The 23,913-nt window shown below is 49.8% G+C and overlaps 1 protein-coding gene across 2 annotated transcripts in view; it reads right to left on the bottom strand.

Moving 5' to 3' along the window:
- raskol (Ras GTPase-activating protein raskol) overlaps positions 1–23,913 on the bottom strand; it is a 264,298-nt gene that overhangs the window by 232,212 nt on the left and 8,173 nt on the right. For both annotated transcript variants that reach the window (XM_025300970.1, XM_025300971.1), the window contains exon 2: positions 12,566–13,326. In XM_025300970.1, the coding sequence (XP_025156755.1) occupies positions 12,566–12,830 (265 nt within the window). In that variant the 5' untranslated portion in view covers positions 12,831–13,326. The remainder of the gene's footprint in view (positions 1–12,565; positions 13,327–23,913) is intronic.

Genomic DNA, 23,913 nt, shown 5'->3' with positions numbered 1-23,913 from the left:
GAAAAGGTGAAGGGCATAAGTCCGGAATTGATGGGCAATTGCTATAATTTTGTTAAGATACGCCAGGCGTCAGCGCTGATTGGTCAGTTGTAAGTTGGATGTACGAGTAGCTGCGTCTCTTCCTGATGCACAAAAACACTGTCATCGTGAGTAAATAAATGTTTTATGTTTCTATTAACCTCCAAAATGTTTCACACGTCGGAAAAATATCTTGCGAATACGGTTTATTTCGAGTCACAACATTAGACCCGGGCTTAAACGACGAAAAAAAAAAACATCGTATTTGCGTACCTAACCTCAAAATTCGTCACCGAGACTACGTTTCACGCGGTATACGCATCTTTACGCGAACTTTCCAAACGGGATAGATAGGTTCATTTTTATCAGGGTTAGATGGACAGCCTACTCAGCGAGAAATAGCAAACAATGGACATCGGATCGACGTTATCTAGATGCTTCAGACGTATAAAAGAAGTCGATCCGATATCTATTCGATTATCATTTCTCCCTGAGCACTTAATGTTAAAAACCTCAGTACATTTGAAACAGCTTCTTGTTTCGTTCAAAGGTGCCGAATAGATTTCTTCCTCTGTTCTCTCTTTAATGAACAATGTTTTCCCACAGGACCTTTTCCTGTGTTGCCACTTTTCAACCTTCTCTCCAACATTGTCCTTGACTTTTACAAGAAACTCGTGGAAACGTTTTATTTTATTAATAATTAATAAAAGGGTAAACAAAAGGATGTAAAATACTAAAAACATAAGTAAAGATAAACAAATTTCTACATCATTGTGCCCAACTATCCCTCCACATATGACCATCTAACCCGAACACACCTGTAACCATCTATCTCTCACAGAATATTTTTAATATTTCGTTATTATTGGCGCCCCGTGAACTTTTCTTTCCACAAGAATTCTTCCGCATCTTAAACATTATCCTCCACTGAGTGTGTTAATATGTTGTCGATCATTTATTGCAATAATACAGATGTGTTATTTCCAACTAAAAAAACTACACCCATCTATCCCGGACTTATAATCGCGCGGTGGACTAACGCGTGCGGACGCTGCGATTTCCACGCTTGAGTCGCTCCTCGAGTCTCCTTTGCCGCAGCACGTTCGCGCGAGCTCGGTGTCCCGGCGGTGCATTTAAATAAACAAATAAAAGAGTGCGCGCGGGATTCTAAACGCGCGATACGCGATCCGTACGACTGCGGCTGACACTTCCATTAAGGGCAGAGGGAGAAACTCGTTGCGGATGCAACGACGGAACGAACGGCGGGACGGGCTTCGCCGTGGCGCGGCAGCAATCACAAGTTGGGTCAATCGCGCGGCACATAATAGGACGCTGGAACTTCCCGCGGCCGGCTGATTTATCGCGGCTGCCTGACCGATCTTTGTCTTTGAGTTCGCCGAACCTCGCTTCGACCGACGACGTTTGGACGCTGAGACAAAACATGAAGGACGGTGAGTGATATCAAATCGCGAGTTCGTGTACAAATTAATAGAATTTTCCAAGTAAAACACACACACAGAGAGAGAGAGAGAGAGAGAGAGAGATACGCGAATATACATTTAATTTTCCAGAATTGCCGAGCTCGCCCGAGACGGTCGCGTCGGCGGAAAGGCCGCGAGTGGTCGCGTTGGCGCACCGCGTGCGCCGTCACATTTCCCCGCGAGAATGTCTGCGACATTTTCCAAGATAAACTCCCCGTGCACTCTGTTATCGTGTGGTCGAGCATTGACACCGCGATATCAGTTTGGTCGGCAGCAGATCGCTTAAACCTCGCGAGTCGCATAGAAAGAGAGAGAGAGAGAGAGAGAGAGAGAGACCGCAGAGGAAAGTCGATTCCTACGCACTGCTCGAGGATCAAAGTCGCCTCAATCGGATCCGGAGATCCAGGTCGCTGAACCGATAGACGATGGTACGTATCGTTAAGCCGCGGTTAACCCGGTGACGGGTATTTTCCCCGTGAAGAAAATACCATTCCGCCGAGAAAAATAGCGCGTGTGTGTCGTATCGATCCGGCCGCCGCCGCCGCTATTCAATTTCCGTTTGAAGCTCGTCGCAGGTGCAAAGGGAACGACGAGCTCCATCCGCGATCTCCGGCGGACCATAAACGAGGCCAATTCTCCACGACGAAAACTCGACGCTGCCACGAGAAATGTGGATCACACGGAACCCGCACGGCGTAACAATAACGTATATTTTACTGTCTGTACAATTAAATCTGCATTTACCGAAGGCATCTCTCTCGCGCGCGCGCGCGCGAGAGAGGAACGTACTCCAATTTCAACGATCCACCTCGCCCCGCGCCCGTTCAATAGTGAGCGGCAGGCGGCGGTGGCGGCGGCGGCGGGGGGGGGGAATCTCCTTCCGGCCGACACAATGCGTTAAAAGATGGTTCGAGCAATTTTTCGCGACGTCGAGAAAGCTCTCAGCGAATGATACGTATCCTCAATGCCACGCTCGATCGATCAAGATACAGCGATCGATTGCGCCGCGATAAGCATCTTCGCGTCGGTATTTTTAATCGCTCGCATGAGCGATCGCGCTGATGATCTTCTCAGCAGATACCGATCCGACTTGTAACAAGAAGCCTCTCTTCTCCCTCCCCCTCCGTCTCTTTCTCTCACGCGGCTCTCCCGCACGGACAGATGTGCCGCTCGCTATAACTCAATACACGTGAGAGAGAAACGGAGAAAAAGAAAGGGAGAAAGAGAGGGAGGGACTCCGAGGAGCAAAGAGATGCTTTCTGCTAATGGATCGGCGCAATCAGGCGCAATCGAACATTGCGCGTGGAACGACCTTTTCCATGACTTTCCTCGCGCCCGTGTCGGATTGTATTTTCCGCGAGCGAGCACGCAATTTCATGAAATCGCGCAAAAGATCGCGCGGACCTGCCGAAATTGAGGATAAAAGTCGGCGAGGCTGAACACAGCGTACTCGCACTCGTGTTTGAGAGAGAGAAAGAGAGGGAGAGAGAGAGAGAGAGAGAGAGAGAGAGGCGCGGATCCGAAATTAGATAGCTGACATTCTCTCGGGAACACACTCGCGATTCTCGCGCGCGGACGCTTGCGAGGGGCGCCGCGTTCAGTCTCACACGGGGTGGAGCGCACAAAAGAAAGGAACACGCGGGGGAAGGAGGAAATTCGCGGAAAACAATAAAATCTAGATTAACAAAGACGAATGCGCGAAAGGCGCGTGCACACGCTATTCGAGCGCGAGTGAGAGAATTGAAAGAATAAATGAAGAGAAAAAAAGAAAAAAAGAAGAAGGAATGAAGAACAAAAGTTCGAGCGGAGGCTAAAAATAGACGCACCGAGGGAGTAGCGTCTCGCGTTTGTGCGACTGTAATTGCATAGCGAAACGCGATTCCAATAAAAAAAGTTTTTGCAACGAGCACAATGTCATTATTAATAGTCATATATATCTCATTATTAATAGTCATATATATCTCTCTGAAGCTAGCGGGGAATTTAAAGATCAGCAAATTAACTCAATTATATTAAGCTCGTGAGCAAACCACTTGTTAAAACTATTTATTAAAACAAATGATCACGACTTTTATATTAAATATAAGATAATTTGTAACATTAAAATGTTTAATTACAGATTTGGTACCTACTGCATCCCTATGGAAGCTACCTTAACCACCATCAGGTTCAGGACCAAAGGACTATTTCCTATCAGCAGAACCGATCGCGCGGCTTTCGCGATATTACATTAATAATAATAATAATATTAGTATTTTATCGTATTGTTTTTATATTCTACTTTATATTCCATTTTATATTCTATTTTTTTTATTCTATTATATTCTATATTATTTTTATATTGTATTGTAATACATTGTATAAGATTGTATGAGAATTATATATGTAATTGTAAATTTTTATAATATTGGACATATATAACATCATACTGTAAGATTATATTGTATATTTATATAAAAAACGATAAATATAATATTTTCAAACATAGTATATTTTATTGAAACATTTCCTCCCGTTTTCCTAAAAATGCGTGCCACTTCCTCGACCATCATATTATCTTGTTACAAAGTCACGAAATTGGAGAAATTACATTTTCTCCAGTTTTGCGTTTTGGTATCAGGAACACATAATGACCGAAAAGGTATTCCGCACGAACAGCTCGCGAACGTTACTTTAGTCGTAAATGATAGGATCCTGGAGAGGTTAGGCGGGTGGTAAAAAAAAAACAACTATGTTAATTTATTTGGAAACAGTTTTATTCAATATAAAATAATGGTGACTGCACTCGGTACAAAGAATCGTTGCAGTGGAACGGTACATGGGGAACGGTCGGCCGGCTGCCGCTTTTACAAAAGCACGGCCCGGTCGGTCTTACGGTAAGGTTAGTGTACCATTCAAGGACGAGAGCGAGCGGTGTGCGATATTCAGTGTCCTCTGATCCGAGCTCCTCCGACTCGCGATAACCGAATTCGAGGAAAAGCGCGGTACATAAACGTCTCTCGGCGAAGGAACGAACGCGAACATACAAGACAGAATCGCAGTTTTACAATAATCGGCCTCCTTCTTGGCGTCTCCGTTATCTCCGTGGACCTTTCTCGCTCGCTAGCTCGTTCGCTTCTCTCGTTCTCTCTTTCTCTCTCTCACACACACACACACACACACATTTTCTCTCTCTCTCTCTCTCTCTCGCTTTCTCCTTTCGCCTTGCTCTTTCGTTTTCTCATTGGCTTTTCTCGCGTTTTCGCTGTCTCACTCACTCACTCACGCACTCCATTTTCTCTCATTCTCCCTCGCCTCCTCTCTCTCTCAGCGCGCGATAGCCACCAAAAAGTGTCCTCTTCTTGCTCGATCCGCAGGATATTCCTTCTCGATGGCCCCCTCCTTTCTTCTGTTTTCGTCTCCTCTCGGTGGCCCTTCCTGCGAGTTCGGCAATCGTTCCTCTCCCACCAGTCGTTAGTTATCCGGCCTCAATTTTCCTTTGTCTCGCTGTTTTGTGTTCTTTTAGGCGATTCGAGTAAGGCTTTGTAGCGATGTTCTCCCCAAGAGCCTGCTCGTTGTTTCGCTCCCCGTCGTTCGCCAACCTGTTCGATCGGTTGCTGAAAACACAATTGCAGCAAGTATCCTTGTTCTTCTATCGATAATCGTATGAGACGCGACATATTAAAAAAAATATATTAAACAGATCTTAAGATCACCTGAAATTATCCCACGTCCCGGCGTCTCGACCTTCCCTTCCAGAATCTCGGTTGGGCGCTGCTTGTCCGGCCCGTCCTCCACCACGCTCACCGGGGAATCACATTCCCTCGGGATGCGAGACTCACGATCGCATATGCACTCCTATGACTATGAAGAAATTTTTCGCTTCGTCTCAACAAGTAAACGGACGAATGCGCGATTTTGCGCGCTCCGACGCATGGAGACCCTTGCATCCGTTGGGACGGGCGCCCATCGGCTGCCACTATTAAAAATCGAGCGACACGGAAGATATTGAAATGCCATCATTCCTCCATTATGGGCTCCTACAGCCACGAGAGAGATTGCCTTCGGATTCCGCGCCACCCTGAAGAACCTCCGTTTCCGGGACGTTGCGGCTCTCGCGCGAATCCCGCGCGCAGATAATTATAATTATCCGTTCTCTCGGCGCAATCCTCGGCGAACGCTTCGGCTCTCCTGATCTCATCCGCGACGGAGAGATGCCCGCGTGTATACACCAGATACATATTCATCCGCCCGTGACGGCTCCTCTTCCGCGAAACAGCTGTTTGCGCAGATAAAGCGCGTTCGATTCGAGGAACAACAACAAGCCGCTACTCGCATCGATAAGTGACAAGAGAGAGATGATGGGACGCGGCACGGCCGCGCTCTTCCCACGTGAGAGAATCAGCCTCGAGTCGGCTCTGCGTCATCGTCATCGCCGTCTTCCTCGGCGTAATCGGTCGCGAGGAGAAGAAGAGGCCGCCGCAACGCGCCCGCAACGTGCGTTTACGTCGACAAGCAGCGTGGGCTCGCCGCCGCCTCCCCCCCCCCCTCCTCCTCCTGCGCGCAGTGTGCCGAGTGTGTAAGTGGGTGATGGAACGAGAAAGCAGGACAGAAGACAGCCCGCGGTGGAAGACAGCCGCCGCGACTCATTTACCTACATCGATTTATTGCGACGAGGGAGATTATATCTGCGAGCGAGATTTCTGCCGGCATTACATCCGCGCGCGGTGGATCACGATTTAATTGGTCCCCGCCGCGAATCGATCTCGTAACAGTTTCCCTGCCCCGTCGCGGCTCGCCCACGGCGCAAGAAGAAGAAGAAGAAGAAGAAGAAGGAAGAGGAGCAGGAGGAGGGGGAGGAGAAAAAGGGCTCGCGCGAGAGGCGTCCCTCTTCGTCTACGTTGCGTCTGTTTGCACGCCGCCCAGAGCGACGATTTTCTGTTTAAGCACGGCGAGCACGCACGCCGCGGACTACCTCCGACGCGCCGAAGATGGCGCGTCGTTAGATTAATAATCAGCAATTTGAGCGCTCCGGAAAGGACGTCGGCGACGTCGCGTCGCTCGCGGAGCGCCCGCGAAGTGTGATGGATTGGATAATGCTGGATACGCGGCCGCGCGCTGCACCCCGCGAGAACAAAGGGAACAACAGATAATCTTCCCCTTCCTCCCCCGCCCTTCTGCGAATGGGGCTTCCGGCCGGAGCGAGTTCCGGCGATTGTGAGCGATTTTTCTTCTCGACAGCTGCAAACGCCGCCGAATTCCGCGATTGGCCATCGTGGCCAACTTGTTCTCGACGGCTCATCCAAACACGTCCCGAGAGAGAAGAACAAGCCGAAGCTGTTCCGTGCGACGTTGGAAGAGAGACACGCGTGATTACCGCAGCCTGGAGAAAAATGCCGCTTTTCCCAGCTCTTTCTCGATTTCTCGAGACCGACTCCCGCGGCGATCGCGACTTTCTTCGCGCGTCCCGAAATTAATCAACAGCGCGAGCCGGGAAAGATGAGAGACTGTTATTTTCTCCGCCTCAACGTTTCATTACCCGCACACTTGAAACAATCAAGAAATGCGCTTCTCGCGAGCGGACGCATCCAACTCGCTGCACGCGAGTGAGACGTTCTCCTCGCAAAACACCCGAAGCGCGGATACACTTCTCTTAACTCTTTCACTGCTGAATTAATTTCCCTCGAGAAAATTATTAAAGTATTTTTGGTAGTCCTACGTTTTTTGGGTCGGTGGTGATTCGACGAATCTAAAGTCAGATTTGCAACATTCAAAATGGCGGACTCAAAATGGCGATCATGATGTACAAAATTAATGAAAATTCCAATTATTATCAAATAATGACCAGGTCGTAATAAGAACATATGATTCTAGATGATGGAACTCGATCGAGCTGGAAAAAATTTATGTGGAAAAATGTTCAATACTGCATACTTATGCTCACTAATGATTAAACATTCATTTTTGAGTAAAATAATATTGACAGTATGAATAAGATGGAGACACAGAATGAAAAAACTAGGAAAATAAAACTAGGAGCTAAAAAGTGCAAAAAAATCAAATTTCAGCCATTTTTGTAGAAATATTTGTTTATAAAAAAAAAATCTAACCTACAAAAGAATACTGAAAAAATATATGTTTTTGTACAACATCAGAAAAATGTTTGGTGAAAATTTCAGACCTCTACATTCCATACTCTCCGAGGAATCGATTTTTCCCTAAAAAAAAAAAAAAAAAAAAAAAAACATTTTTTTTCAATTTTGATTTGTTATAAATAATCACAAATGAATAATTGGGTATAAAAACCTATTGGAGTATGTTGAACAACTATTCAGTTATCTGGCAAACTCAAATCCCCGATTAGTTCCTCAAAATTATATGATTTACAACGCAAAATTGAATCAAGAAAAGGTGGGAGGTATACTTCTCACTAACAGTGAAGGGGTTAAAGGGGGAATTACATGCGGAGTAGGCCGTTGTTCTCAAGGCTATTTTTACGAATTTTTTTGACAGAAACTGTAAGATCAACGGGGCTTGAAATTTTCACAATGTATTCATTAATGTTCAAAGTATAAAATAAATTGGTTACTATCTATATGGAAACTACACATCAAACTTTAAACGAGTTTATCTGGAGACCCCATTTTCTTAAACTGTCGACACGATTATGCAAAAACTACGGAACCGAATAACTTGAAACTTTTACACAATATATATAGTACAGACATGTAATTTTCGCCCCTACTCCGAAAACAGTTACATTTTATTTTATTCATTTTTTTAAACATAATTACAAGTTGAGAAAAGTTTTATTTTCGACACTTTCTTCTTGTACAGTCCTTATTTTTCCAAACTTGGCTTCACTTTGGCCTTCACTTTGGTATGGGCAATCATATATTTTAAAAATCTCTCAGTTTTTCGTTTCAGGGTAGTGAGAGGGCGGAAATTATGTCGACAACATAAAGCTCGCAAACATAGAGCCCGCAAACGGATGACTGCATTTTTATCTATAATTACAAATCGGACCGGTTCTTCAATAAAATTCCATAAAACTTATTTTATACTTTGAGCATTAATGAATACATCATGAAAATTTCCAGTCCATTGATCTTACCGTTTCTGTAAACATAAAAAAAAAAAACTTCGTAGAAATAGCCTTGAAAACATTCCATGCTCCGCATGTAAATAATTCCCCCATTAACAACTGCCTCAATCTCTCTTCGGCGGACACACCTCGGCGCGATCCTCTCTCGTTGTTTTCAGCGGCGTGCGCGTGTCCGTTCGCTCTTCTTTTCTTTCCCTTTTCTTCTTCATCAACCCTTCGTTTCCAGTTCACGCGTTCCACACGCTGATTTCCGACTTCGGTGAGCGCGCGCGCGCGAGCTTAACATTTAGCACCCATTCACGTTGACGTGCGCGACAGGCGTTCAGCCGCGCGCAGATAATGCCGCCGCCATCGCCGGTTAATAATGCTACGCGGCCAATTATCTTTATGACACGACGACGTCAGGGCGTGTGTCACATGCGGCCGCCGGCGCGCGGTAAAATTCCCGGAAAATCTCGACAAGCGTTTCAGCCCGCCGGCCAGCCGTGTCTGATCCGGTCGAGGACGAGCAGCGAGCGCGGATCCGCGAGCGAGAGCTCGACGTTTCGGAAACGCGTCGCGGGGAAATGGCGGATTTTTTACGCGCGCACGCGGCGAGGCGAGGCTACGTATTCTTTCCGAATTCCTTTCTTCCGAAAAGCGGAGCGACTGCCGAGTCACTCGGATCCCCAGCGACTTTGCATTCGCGTTCCAGCGAATCCCCCTCTCTTCTCTTCTCGCCCGTCCCCCGAATCGTCGAGTGAATATTTTCGAGTATTTTCGAGTATTAAGCGGAGAAGCGGATCCGAGACATATCTATCCCGTCGGAGAAGCGAGTTTTACCGAATCGATCGGAAAACTCGCTGTAAGGCAGGTAATCGATTCCAAGCGCGAAACATCATTCACTCTTGCGATTCTCAGCGGCAGCGTTTCCTCATTACCGCGTCTCGAGCGAACTCTTCGCCGGCTTCCGGTGATAATTCGCGAAGAATCCGCAGAACCCAACGGACGATAACGGCTCACGACGTCGAGCCGGCGATAAGCGCGGACAAGGATATGATTCCGACGAATACGGCGAGATCCGTCAATTAGTTACACCGTGGGACAGCTAATTAAGTCGGTCATTAAATGCTAATTGAATCAATTAGAAATCCCGCGCGCTCGACGATAGCGGCCGAGCCGGCCCCGCTGACGGAGACGACGACGACGACGACGACGACGACGCGGAGGAGCGCGGCCGGCCGTCTCTTCCCGCGCGCGGACGAGTTAATAACGTCACTTTGATAATGCTACGCACACCCACGACGCGCGATTGTCCGGGCCGATTAAATTAGCCAATTATTCCGCCGCGCCAAGGTGAATTCCTCGGCCGGACCGGAGAGAAAATCCTGACGGGCGTTTCATCCCGCCGCGCTCACCCGCCCACTCGACGAAAAACTGAACGCGAGCAAAATAAGACAACGAGTGGGTGGAATAAAATTTCGTTTTGCGTTGAATAACAGCGCGAGCCCGCGGCATTACCGCGTTCTTCTCTCTCCCTCTCTCCCTCCCCCCTCCCCCCCTCTCTCTCTCTCCTTTTCACTTCCTCCGCCGCTTTTTCCGAGCCGTTATATCGCGCGCGGCAGTGACGTGTCTCGGCCGCGATTCCGCCGCAACTCGCACAAAGCGCGACGCGCGAGTGATCGATCATGGAGCGGCGACGTTTCTTTTCTTCTTGAAACGAAAAGAGCCCGCGCGGAAGAGCCAGCGTTAATTCAGCCAGCGGACGACGCTGCGCGTTATGCCGCCTTATATCGTCCGCTGATCTCGCGGGCGGCCGAGGAAAATTCCTCTCCCCCCCCTTTTGCCCCGCCGTGAATTTTTCTCACGGCCACGGCGAACGAGCGCGCGAACGGCTTCACGCTAATCGGCTTCGACTCCCGGCGCGCAATCGATTACGCGCGCGTCATCCGCCGCGATGAAGTTACTCGATCGCCTCCTCCTCCTCCTCCTCCTCCTCCTCGACGTGGCAGCAAGGCCGCGGCCAGTTTGCGCGAATTTGCACGCTTCGCTCCGTGCGGAGGACAAACGTGTGGCGGTCATTAAAGCGCGTCGCCATCGCGACGCGAACTCGCTCGACGGCGCCGGCCGGCCGCCGTTCTCGCCGCGCGGTTTCACGGATTTCGCGCGACGAAGACATCTCAGCGTCGCGCACTTGCGCGAAACTCCGACTCCTCCGCCGACTCTCCCCGGTTCTTTCAGGCGCTGGAAGCTGTAAGCTCGCCGCTCGCAGTCCGATCTGACAGCACTTCGGGTCACCTCGAGTTCATCTTCAAGTGCTGAGTAGCCGGAGAAGACGGCTCTTACGGCGTCTTCGGGCGAACTTACGGCGCTCTCAAACGTAAGATCGAGCCGTGCGAGAGCACCTGGGACGCTTAGAACTCCTCACCGAAGAGGATCGTTCGGCCAGAAGAGACCGCACGGGAGAGTGCGGGCGGCGGCGGGAGGGAGAGATTGATTCTCGCTGTTACGGCGTGCGAAATCGATTGTCGCTCTCTCACGGCGTCGCCCTTACGAGTTGAGGATCGATTCCTCGCGCATCGACAGCCGCGTAACAGACTCTCTCCTCCATCGGCCCCGCTTCCTTTTTCCCCGCGCTCCAGCAGATGTGACCCGGCGCGAGCGAGCCTCGACGCTCCGGAGCCGCGCGAAAGAAATGCGCGCGCGGGACGCTCCATCGCGGAGCCTTCGAGACGCGCGCGCGCGTGCCGCCAGCCGCATTGTATGTTAATGGCGATTATGCGGAGGATAGCAATTGCCGATCGGCCCGTGGTCCACGGAATAATGGCGTCGCTCTTGCTGCGTGCGTGCGTGCGTGCGGTGCGTCGCGTCGCTCGGCCCGGCCGCAGGATCGTCTGGAGCCCACTCGCCGGCTGTGGCGCCAGGATATCGCCTTAATACCCTATCTCGGCAGCGGGGAGGGGTCTCTCGGAGGGGGAGAGCGAGAGAGACCCGAGAAAAAGGATACGTGTTAAGTACACGCTTAAATGACGGCCGCCTCGCGCGCGCGCGCGCGACACCCGAGAGCGCGGCGACGTAAATCCTGAAGGATCGCGCGCGCGGCGACGCGCCTCCTCTTCTCCGTCGGCCCTCGGACGCGACCCGGAGCCGACGACGAGAGACTCGTCCGTGCCGTTCGGTTCGGAGCACTCTATATACACGGTGGCCCACGTAAAGTGTTACAAGTTTGTAACTTTAAAAATATTTATCAAATCGAAAAATTGTTCATAAGGAAGTTTCGTGTTCATTCGAGAGGCCTCTTTAACTACATAAACACAATAAAGTCACCTTCCCGCTTCCCCTTTGAGGAGGGACGGGGATAGATAATTTTATAATTTTAAATGGAACCCCTTGTTGTATATTTGGATTCTACGGAAAAAAACAGCAGTAAATTTTATCTGAAACATTTGTCTGGAAAATCTATCAAAAGTTATAAGCATTTAAACCTTTAGCGACGTCATTCATGATTGAACTCTATTGATATGAAGTCGCGCTCACGATACAACAAAAACAAAAATGGCCTTAGAGTACAATACTGGATGTTAACGAAAAGAAACATAAATAAACACATTTATCGGGAAACGTAACATGTTAAATACAGATCACAGACAAATACAGATCATCAGACATTTGGTTAGCTATGAGCTGCTCGATAACTTTTGATAGAAGCATTTTCCAAACAAATGTTTCAGGTAAAATTTACTTGTTTTTTTCCCGTAGAATCCAAATATGCAACATTTTATAGGGGGTTCCATTTAAAATTATGAAACTAGCCCCGTCCCCCCTCAAAGAGGAAACGGGGGCGACTTTACGTCTATGTAGTTAGAGAGGCCTCTCTCTCGAATACATGAAACTTCCTTATGAACAAATTTTTTGATTTGATAAATATTCTTAAAGTCATGGACTTGTAACGTTTTACGTGGGCCACCCTGTATGTATATACAACTCGCGCAGAAGAGCTTACCGCAATAATGGACCAAGATGTGGAGAGTGCCGGCGTGGACGCGGCTGTCGCACCAGGAAGCGACGTCGACCTGCGGCTCGAAGAGGGAGAGGTCGAGGCCCTCCATGTCGCTCTCGCCGCAGGAATCGCTGAGAGGCTCGAAATTGGCCGCGTTGGCCCCTTCGTCCTCGTTCGCCAGCTCCTCAGAGAGGTTGTTCTCACCGCCGCCGCCGCCGCCGCCGCCGCCGCCATTGCCGCCTCCGCGGCTTCGGGGCGTCAATGCCATTTTCGGCGGAATACCCTCTTCCGTTCCCTTGCCGCGAAACCGCAATGCGCCCTTCTCCTCTTCTTGTTCCTCTTCCCCGGCTCCACCCGCCGCTTCTTCTTCTTCTTCTTCTTCTTCTTCCTCTTTTCGGTGCCCGCTTAATAAGTCCTGCGATGCACGCGCGAGGAGCAGGCAACTGTTCTCACGGAGATATTTCCTCGGCGAGGCAACGTCGATTTCCTTCAGCGTCGTCGTCGTCGTCGTCGTCGTCGTCGCGCTTCACCTTCTCCTCACCGACACTTCCTCTCCCTCTCTCTCTCTCTCTCTCTCTCTCTGTCTTTCTTTCTCTCTCGTCTCGCCTTCTTCACCTTTTCATCATCTCGCGACGAGATTCTCGCCCGTCTGCGGCGCCGAATCGGTGCCGCGGATCTCCCGCACCTTGGAAATGATATTTCCTCCGCGGCAACGCGCTATCTCGCGCGGCGGATCTCCCTCTCGTCGCAGTTGAACTCGACTCCTTGAAAATTCGACGAAAGCTGTACAATCCCGCCGGATATTTAACGTGAGGATGCTCTCGGAGGTGTCTCGCGAGGAGAGCTGCCGCGACTCGAGCGCGAGTCGGTTCGAAGATTCCCCGAGAAGCGGTCGCGTCTGGATCGAGAACGACGCGACGGGGGGAGACGAGGGAAGGAAGATCTCGCGGAGGAAGATGAAATCGACCGTTGACTTCCACACGATCCCGAACGGCTTCCTCGTCGAGCCGGCCAGGCGACGCGGAAGCGCGTCGCTCGACGGCTCTTCGCACCGCGTTCATCCTTTCATCGGCGCGCCGGTCTGCGGTTGAGCGCGAATTAGCTGGCTTTTCTTCGAAAGTTCGATCGGATATTTCACAGGTTCGAGCCTGCCGAGCCTTCCAGGTCTACTCGCGCGCGCGCGCGGCCGGCGGTTCTTTCGCGGTGGGTTATAAGTATCGGCCGCGGGTTTTAATCAGGCGTCTGCCTAATGGCTTTCATAAATTAGCCCCACGCCAGACTAATAACCGTCATAATAACTCCCAGCGACGCGCGCTGCCGATTTTCTCCATAAGTCACGCGTCCTACCATTCTAATTAGGCTCGGCTTCTAATTGCCCGCCGACTGGGGGCGGGGAAGATGGGGAACGGCCCCGCGAGATTGATCGGTGCGTCCCGAAGGTTCATTCCGTTCCTAAATCGCCGACAGGCTCGGAGCGTTTAACGCGCGACGGTTATCGCGATATCGCCCAGCTTTAGACCTTTAGAATCGTTGATCTTGCTTCGTAGTGACACCAATCGCGTACTCAATCGAGTATTTTTACAGAGTAATTACAAATTGTAGCCGTTGCAGGTCGCGACTAAACAGCGAGCTCGGCTAAGAGCAAAGTTGAAGCCACAATGACGATCTAGCCGGTACTCGAGTACCGGCCAGAGCACACCGAGGTGCTTGGACTCGCACTGAACTCTGGCACATTTTCATCTTGATCTTTAAATATGAACTTTGCGTGAATACAAATTCCAATCTCTAACATTCGAGTAGAAGGTAAATGTCCCAGTAACTGGACGTTTAAGGTCGTCACAAAAAATACAATAAAAATAATATTAAGAATAGTTTTGATATGAATATTTGCATTTATTCGAAAACTTAAGATTCCCTCAAGTAGGGAAGAATTATTTAAACCAATCTACATATCTGTTATTAACGAAATATTTACGCGAGTGATGAAGCGCATTGTAATGTACCAGTGTAACCGAATTGACAATTGAAACAGGTTACGGCCCAATTGGTTCGGATATAATTTTGTCCCAGTGTCTGGCCGCAATTAGAAAATTAGCACGTGCCAACGGGAAATAGTATAAATTTAATTATTATTAATTTATTAATTAATAAATAATATGAATTAAAAATAGATGCTATCTCTTAATAAATTTATTAACGATTGATCATTATTTTGTCAAACCATAGGCGCATAATTATTTCATTAATTTTTATTTTGACGCAAAAGTATCAAATATATTGTTTTCCAACCAATTGTCAAATATATTAGAGCTTTCTTTTTTACAATAATTATTATTTCCGTTCATTATTGTGAGAACAAATAAGGAAATATCTTTTGCAAAGTGGTCGGATACTGGGACGTGTCCGGCGATTGGAACGTCTACCTTACATACGCGCTCGCTTTACGTTGAAAAGGTTCAAGCGTTCGTACCTAAGGTATTTCGAAAACGAAGACAAAGATGTCCGCGGTCAATTACGCAGGCGGGCATTGGTGCTTTTGCCTTACCGAAGAATTACGCAAAGAAAGGGGAAGCGAATCCGAATGCGTCGTGCGACAGCAGAGCCGAGACGCGAAGACGCTCGCGAATTAATCAAGGGCGTCAGACAGGCGCGACAGCCTCGCGCCCGTAATCTTCGATCTGGTTTACTTGTATGAATTCATTGAGCATGACAAAGTCGTTCGTGAGGAGCCTACCGTGTGCGAGACGCGCGAGGGATTGTCGCGCGCTCCCTCGCCGCTGCCGCCGACGAAGACGACGACGACGACGACAACGGCGGCGGCGGCGGCTACGGCGCCGCTCGCTTTCTCGGGCAAGCGGCCAGCCTGTGCTCGCAACCTGTCGCTACGAATCCCTCAAGTTCAAGATCGCGATGAAAGAACTCACTTTCTCGCCGTCGCCGGCCGGTTTAAACGGGCGTGTATGTAGAACAACAGGGAGCGCGCGACCGCCTCGCGATCGATCGCCGACTCGACTCCGAGTTACCATTTGTTACCATTTTTCTCAGCTCGCCGCGAATCGCTCGTCAATTTGTCACGCGGCGTTAGAAAACGCCGCGCGATTCCCCGTGGAATATTCAATTTGCGACCTATATTTGCTAACCCCCGAACGCCGAGCTTCCGCTTTTCGTCCCTCGCCGAGCGGGAGGCGTTAGAAACTCGCGCGACTTTCTCTGAAATCTCGCGAATATATAAACTTCTGTCTCTCGAGCGCCATTTTGTTTATCAATTTGCGCGGAACGCTTCGCAAGATTACGTGCGAAGCGACGACCCCGAAAATCCGCAAGTCCGCGCGCAAAACCTTCTCGACGCTCGCGACGGAAATCGGCGACGAACACTCGCGCGGGGACAAAACGGCGGAACGACGGAGCGGCGTGGCGGTGTTGAGCGAGAATGAGACATTAATTATCTGGCGCGCGAGCCAGCCGTGAATTACGATGCCGCGGCCGGTCCGCCACTTCCCCGGCACCGATAAATTATTTACGCGTATTTACGCGACGCGGCTTCTCGCGGAGGGGCCTCTCCGCGGATAAAGGCGAAAAAACCAGTTTCGTCGAAAGGAAAGAGAGGAGAGCGCAGGGAGAGGAGGCGCGGGAAGGAGGGAGAGGATAAATAAATTAATAAACGAAACGCGACGAACGGGGGGGAGGGGGGAAGGGGAGCGGGCGGCGCGGCGGAGGAAAACGTTAGCGACGCCATGAGGAGAACTCGCATACCGACCGGGCCGGATACCGTATTCGTATCCGACAGGCCTCTAATACGGAATCATTAGTCATACGCGCGAAGGACGGGGCCCGATCGGGGCCCGATGTCGTTGACCCGCTTTCGCGACGCGCTCCGCGACCGCTCCTTCCGCTTCTCCCTGCGAATTCGGCGCGCGACGCCGATGAGATCGTCGTCGGGAATACATCGCGGGCGAGAAAAACGGGTCATCAGCGCCGCAACGGAGGTCGCGAGGAGATCGCGAGAGGCAAGGAAGAAATTAATGCGAGTCGGCACGCGGTGAAGTTACGCGTTTCGCGTAACGAAGAACTCGCGAGAGCCACGGAGACGTATCGCGTCGCATCTAGGGACGCAACGATAACATCGATAATATCGAAGTATCGATATGTCGAGAGACAAATACCGAATATTTGTCGATATTTTTTGGTCTCCTATCGATAAAATCGACATATCGATATGAATTTGACTGATACTTCGTATTTCTCAGTTACAGCTCTGGGGGGCCTATTACGGTTCTACGACCGAGATGAAAATTACAAAAGTGAGTGAATTCACTGGAATATATATTATGTAATTTTGGTCGATGTCCAGTAAATTCGCTCATTTTTATCATTTTCACCTGAATCGTTGAACTACTCCATGTATGCGGTGATCTCCGGCAAGCGACTGCGGTTTATTATAGAATACATTTTCTGATAAGAATATGACAATAAATTATATGAAGATAAAAATTTTTAAAAGATCTTTCTAAATCTTTCGTATATACTCTTATATTTTATATCCCCCTTTTTTTTTTATAAATATCGATATTTTTCAAAATTATCGATATTATCGTTATCGACGGTTCTGAATGACGATAATATCGTCATCGATGTTTTGAGAAATCGTTGTCGATAACGATAATATCGATAATTTTGAAAAATATCGATATTTATATAAAAAAAAGAGTATATAAAATATAAGGGTATACACGAAAGATTTAGAAAGATCTTTTAAAAATTTTTATCTTCATATAATTTATTGTCATATTCTTATCAGAAAATGTATTCTATAATAAACCGCAGTCGCTTGCCGGAGATCACTGCATACATGGAGTAGTTCAACGATTCAGGTGAAAATGATAAAAATGAGCGAATTTACTGGACATCGACCAAAATTACATAATATATATTCCAGTGAATTCACTCACTTTTGTCCCTAGTCGCATCGCACAATCGGGCTCGGGTTCCGCTTATTCGTCGATCAGCGCTCGAGTTATTATTCACCACCCGTCGCGGCCGATCGCGGAAATCGCGGAGATACCGCCGCGACCGCGACGCGGCGGCTAAGAAGCCCAACAAGAGGGAAGAAAGCGGCCGCGGGGGTGGAGGAGAGGCGGGGAGAGAAGCGTTTCTCGCAGTTTCTCGAGTCGAGGCGAATTTGGCGGCACGCGGCGGCGCAATCAGCCCCGGAGCGTTCACCTCCGACGTTTCACTGCGCCGGGTTATCGATGGCCCGCAATTTGCGAAAACGGAGCGCTCTCGCACGGCGCGTTTCCGCGGACGTGCGTGCGTGTATCCAAATTTATCGCGCGAGCGAGCGCGGATCAAGATCACGCGCATCTCCGATCGCGCGCCGAAGATCACGGCGCGTGAACTGGTTTCGCGAGAGAGCATATACCGGGTGGGAGCGCGAGTGGACGGCGAAGCGCGCGCGTGCACGCACGAGAGAACGGCGGGAGAGGGAGGAAGTGGAAAAGGAAAGCGGTGGCCGGCCGAGAGGTCGTTCGCATCCGAGTTCGAAGTTGGCGGGCGGCGAACGTGTAATCGCGTTTCGTGACTACGGCGTAGAATTCGTTGCCCTCTGTCCTCCCGGTCCGCCTCCTACGTAACCTCTAGGAGGAGGAGGATGTTGGGGGAGCGTAACAACGACCGCTGTGTATGTGTGTGTGCGACATGTCGAAGAGGAGAGGGCAGCGAGGAGGAGGGAGAAAGAAGACGAGAAATTACCGGGTTGTATCTCTCGCGAGGGTGTAGTCGAAAATACACGCGAAAAGAAAGAGAGATCACCGCGGCTCCGCGTCAAGGCGGGAAGATTCCCCCCCCCCCAATTTCGCGTAATTAATCGCACGAGCTTCTCCCTCGTACGGAACGATGCATTCGTAGGACGTAGGGGACGCGTAAACGGCGAGACGAATGACGCCGCTCGGAGAAGCGTGCTGCAGCTCCGAGGAATGCTCAGGTGCGCGTCTCGTCACGGTGACAGAATTGCTTCTTAAGAATCATTCGTTGACGATAATTCCGAGAGAGAGTTATCTCTCTCTCTCTCTCTCTCTCTCTCTCTCTCTCTCTCTCTCTCTCTCTCTCTCTCTCTCTTTCTCATTGACAGTGATCATACTCATTAATGAGAGAATCCTGAGAGAATTATTATAATGAACCTTAGAATTAGAAATAATTCTCAAGTGATAATTAGAGAGCTGTTTCAGTGAGATATTTTGTGTGTGTGTGTAATTTTATCGGATAATTTTTTGCATTTTTTTCATTAATAATAATTCTCAATTAATAATTGCAACTACGCAGTTGGTCCTTTTACGCCTGCGTCTTGAAGAAAATTGAGTTGATGCGCGCCTGCTGTGAATGCCAATTTACTCATCCGATAATTCTAAAAGGAATACCAATTAGCTGAAGTAATTTTTATCATTCCATGGATATTCACACTAATATATATATATTAATTCCGAAGGAATTAATGACCCGAGCAAAAAATTGCTAGGGCCACCCGCATGAAGCATAAGGCCCTGATAAGACTGAGAGTAGAATGCTCTAAAAAGGGATGTCTCACTATTATCACATCAGACCCCGAGATTGATCTTTTAGGAATGCTTTGAATTTTACGAAATAAGGCTTTAACGTGAAAAACTGATGTGGGCCTTAGAAGGGTCTTAGGGAAGTTTTAGATATACAAACATACATTTTTTATAACAAAATCAAGTTTTGTTGTAAAAAATTAATAAGATCTGAAGTATGTAATAAAATTATCATAGTTTAATAGCGTCTTAGTAAATACGCTCTATCTGATTCTTTCAAAATTCTTTTTTAATTACATATCGCAATTAAAAAGAAATTTTATTAGTTTTATTAGTTGCCATATTCATTAATCTCTTCTAAGGATTTTCCTAGTATTGCCTTCGTTTTGAACCGCAGTATGATAAAAACAGGAGCGGGATTTTTACGTGTAAAGAATGCTATATTTTATTGTAATTAAAGTATGCTATATTTTTAAAATAAAAAATTCTTGTTGTACACTAACAAGGTTATAAAGAAATAAAGAAATTATAGTCCAAATTTCTTGGAATGAACAGAACGAATATTTTTATTCAAGCGATAAAAAAAATGTTTCCTTATAAGGCCCTATTAATATTTTGCCTTACAAGGCCCTGTTGAACATTGCTTTATACGAACCCATTAAACCATTTGTTACACATCTTGTACGGCCCGTGTCTTTCTATCCCTACCAGGACCCGATTAATATTACAGAAAAATAATCAGGCCCTTACCAGAGCCCTATTACTTTTTCTACTCGGGAATTCTCTCAGAATGACCCTTCCCACGAGTCTCTTCAAGTTTCCGCTAAATAAATAACCCCCAACTCTCCCCCAAACGTCGTCTTGCGACCAAATCTGCCAACTCTCATCGGCGATCCCCTCACGCTCGCAGAGCCTCGCCGTTCTCATCATCGCAGCCGAAAGTGGCCCCCCAGCACGTCGCCGCATCGCAGGTGTACCGCGCGTCGAGTCGCTCCGTCGAATCGCGGCTGTCGTAAAACGGCCGACTCGTAAACCGGCGACAGAGGAAGAAGGCCTGGCCGCCGCCGCCGCCAGGCGCGTCCGCGGTTCGCGAGAACCGAATCGAACCCTGCGGCCGAACCCTGACATTTCGCGGAGGCCGCGGAGAAGGCGGCCACGAAGCTCCGTGCACGAAAGCCCACGAGGGGAGACCTTAAGCCCGTCGAGGAGCGAGAGAATATCTGGAGGAGATCCGTGCGGTTCCGGTTACCACGGGGAATCTTACAGCGCCTACTCACCGCGGCCAGATCGCGGGAGAGCGAGGGGAGAAGAGAGCGGGTGGATGGCCAGGGGAAGACGAAGCGGAGAGGAGAGAGGAAGAGACGAACGGGAGGAGAAGGGAAGTGGAGGCAGAAGCGAAGTGCCTACTTACGACAAGCGCGATCCCCTCGTAAACATCGGACGGCGGGACGGCTCCTGGGAATCCGCGGCGAGAACAAGGATACCAGGTGCAGCGGTACCGATAACGACCGCCGACCGCGGCGGGAGGCAAAGCGTAACGTAAGCCGGCAGCGGCCCGGAGGATCATCTCTCTCTCTTTCCTCCTCCTCCTCCTCCTCTCTCTCTCTCTCTCTCTCGAGCGCGCGCGCACTCGCGGGCATTCCCGCGTCCGGACATTTTTGCCGCGGGAGGATCGAGGATCGTAATTGCCTCCAAACTTTACGGATAATTGAACGAACGGACGCGCGTTATTAATTAAGGACGCGCGGCAGCGAGGGGGAAATTAAATCCTTGAGAGAGCCGAAGAGACAGGACATTGATCGGTGAGCCTAAGTGATCCCCGAGGATCATCAGGATCCCGAGAAGGCTAATCGCGTCGCGTCGCGTCGCGTTGTCGGCCTCGCTCGCCGGAGAATCGAGAATCGAGTTCGAGTGGAACGATTAAGGGGCTTTGCTTGAGCCCCCCTCCCCCCTGAGGGGGCGAATCGGAACGCTTCGGCGCTGAGCGACGGCCACATACTCGACGCCGTTGGCCGTTTCGATGTTGCAATCGGAACGTTCAATCAATCGAGCCGGGCGATTTAAGGTTTGATCGGGGACGTAACTCGCGTATTGTCGCCTGGGACAATTTACGTATCGGGGTTAATTACACGTTCCTGCTTATCGAGAGAGGGGGGCGGGGAGGGGGGCGAAAGGACGTCTCAGGCGCGTACACAGCTGTACCGCTAATTTGAATTCGCGAGGGCCCTTCGTATGAAACGCGTTACGTCTGAATATTAAGTCGCTTATGCGGCCTGCGCCCCGGGGGGGAGGGCGGGTAGCAGCGGTTATCCGCCGATGTTGCGCGGGGAAGCGCGGGCGAGGCAGAAGCCGAGGACGAGCGCCGGCTGGAGGACGCCGGCAGGCAGCGGGATGAAGAAACGAGAGAGGCGAGATCGAATCAGCTGAGAGAGAGGAGAGCCAGCCAGCTCCTGGCGAGGCTCCGGCGCGGGCGGGGAGAAGGCTTCCTTAAATCAAGGATACGAGAGAGAGAGAGAGAGAGAGAGAGAGAGAGAGAGATTTGTCAGGCGCGAGGGGCCGGACGAACAATTCGCGCAATTTGCTCCTCGGACACCGAGTGAATAGGAAAATTGGCAAGATCGAGGAGACTCGTTTAGCGCCGCGCGAATTCCGCGATCAATTACGCCGCGTAATTGCAGATCAATGTTCCACGGCGCGGCGCGGCGAAGAGCAGCCGCGAGCTCCGGATAAAACCGAAGCTAGCGGGGCGCGATCCGGCGCGCGAGGATTTCAGGTACCTCGAGAATCGATCGCGAGGAGCGAGATACTCCCCGAAAATGGCGGAAGTGTAGCTCGAGTTTCCTCGAGCGGTTGAGAAAGAAAAGCAGAATGGCGGACTCGCAGCCTCGAGCGACCTTCCTTCCGGCCTGAGTGAATAATTCTGACCGTTCCGAACGGTCGCTGGACATTTTCACTCCGACATGAAGACAAGATCCGCTGTGCTGCGCCGCCACGGAGCAACGCGTTCGCTCTGGCCGATCGAGCGAATCGGTCAATCGGTGAATTTTCACTCTCGCTCCGAGTGAGATTTCTCTCCGAGAAACTCGCGGAGCCGAGCGCGAGTCGCGTTGACGGCGACGGCGACGGCGACAAACGGCTGCTGCTGCTGCTGCGAGAGAGCAGCGGCCGGCGAGCGGCGAACGAACGATACGAGTCACACGTCGGCTGTTCCAAGTCGCGGAGCGGGGACAATTAACGAGGACGATCGATCTCCGATCCTCGGCTAATGAGTCAAAGAGAGCGCCCGGCACTGTAATCCGCCATGGCGGCGCCGGGCGGCTCGAAGGAATCGGTCGTGTCGCCGCCGACGCTCGCTCGTCTCCCGGTATATACGGCTCCGCCGAAACGGCAGAGCACGTCGGGAATTGATGAAAAGCGACGCGAGCGGCCGACCACCAACCGCGTAATTTGTTCCCCGGGAGTCGGTCGACCCGGACCGCACGGCGGAGCCGAGCGCTCTCTCGCGCGCAAACTTATCGAGGCCCAAGTTTCACGGGGACGCGGTTCCACTCCCTGCCGCCGCCCCCCCCCCCGCCCGCCCCCATTCACGCGGCCACGACCGTCGGACTTTGGCCGGAGGATTCGGAGAGGCCTCTCCCTCCTCGTCCCTCTCCGTCGGATCAAACGGAAGCGCGCACGGCTGATGTTACACACAGTCAAAGCGCAAGTTCGGAGACCCCTCGGCGTTCTCCGGCAGCGCGGATCATTCCGCTCGTTGAGCCTCGCGTTTGATCGAGCGAGAGGTAAGAAACGGAACCGGCCTCTCTCTCTCTCTCTCTCTCTCTCTCTCTCTCCTTTCTCCCTGTCTTGTCGCTCCCTCGCCCCTCTCTCTGTCTTTCATTCGCGTTCCGGAATTCGCGATACATCTAAAGCATAGCCTGAATCACGTAAGAGCGGCTTTCGCAAGCCACGGCGCGTCTCTTCCGCGAGAGATGTAACGCTCGCGTTTATTATATCACACGCTGAAGCGAGGATAAATGCCGAAGAGCGAAGAGCGGGAGAGAGGAGAGGAGGAGAGGGGATTATGTAGGCGCGTGTAATTTCAGCTAGATGAATTCGGGACACGCTCGAGGAATTCGGAACACGCGCGTGTTGCGCGCGATTTTACGCAGAATTTCGAGCGATCAAGACGCACCGCAACCGAAGAAGGAGAGACTGTCGCTGCTGAAGTACCCGAGTGTCGCTTGAAATTCGACCAGAGGGACGACAGACGCAACCCGAGCAAAAAATTATTAGGGCCATCCTCATGAAACACGAGGTCCTGATGAGGCTGAAAGTAGGATTCCCCAAATAAGGATGAAAAGGGATGCCTCATTATTACCGTATCAGGCCTCGAAATGGATCTTTTAGGGATACATTAGATTTTACGGAAATAAGACTTTGACAGGGAAAGCTGAGAAGGGCCTTAGAAGGATTTTTTAGGGATTCCTTAGATTTAATAAATAAGACTTTGTTTGATACGGAAAGCTGAGAAGGGCCTTGGATTTATTAAAGGATTTATTAAAGATGCCTTAGATTTTACGAAATAACGCTTTAACATGAAAAACTGATGTGAACTTTAGAAGGATCTTTTATCCGGATGCTTTAGATACACAAAATCAAATTTTGTTATAGAAAATTAAAAAAATCTAAAGTAATAAAATTGTCACAGTTTAGCATGTACGTTCTATCTGGTTCTTTTAAAGATTTTTTAATTATACTGCAATTAAAAACAAATTTTATTAATTTTATTATTAGTTGTCGTATTCATCAGTCTCTTCCAAGGAT

The sequence above is a fragment of the Harpegnathos saltator genome, unplaced genomic scaffold (genome assembly GCF_003227715.2).
Source record: "Harpegnathos saltator strain DR-91 unplaced genomic scaffold, Hsal_v8.6 scaffold393, whole genome shotgun sequence".
Taxonomy (NCBI): Eukaryota; Metazoa; Arthropoda; class Insecta; order Hymenoptera; family Formicidae; genus Harpegnathos; species Harpegnathos saltator.
The sequence above is the reverse complement of the archived record's forward strand: the minus strand, read 5'-3'. Positions and strand labels throughout refer to the sequence as shown.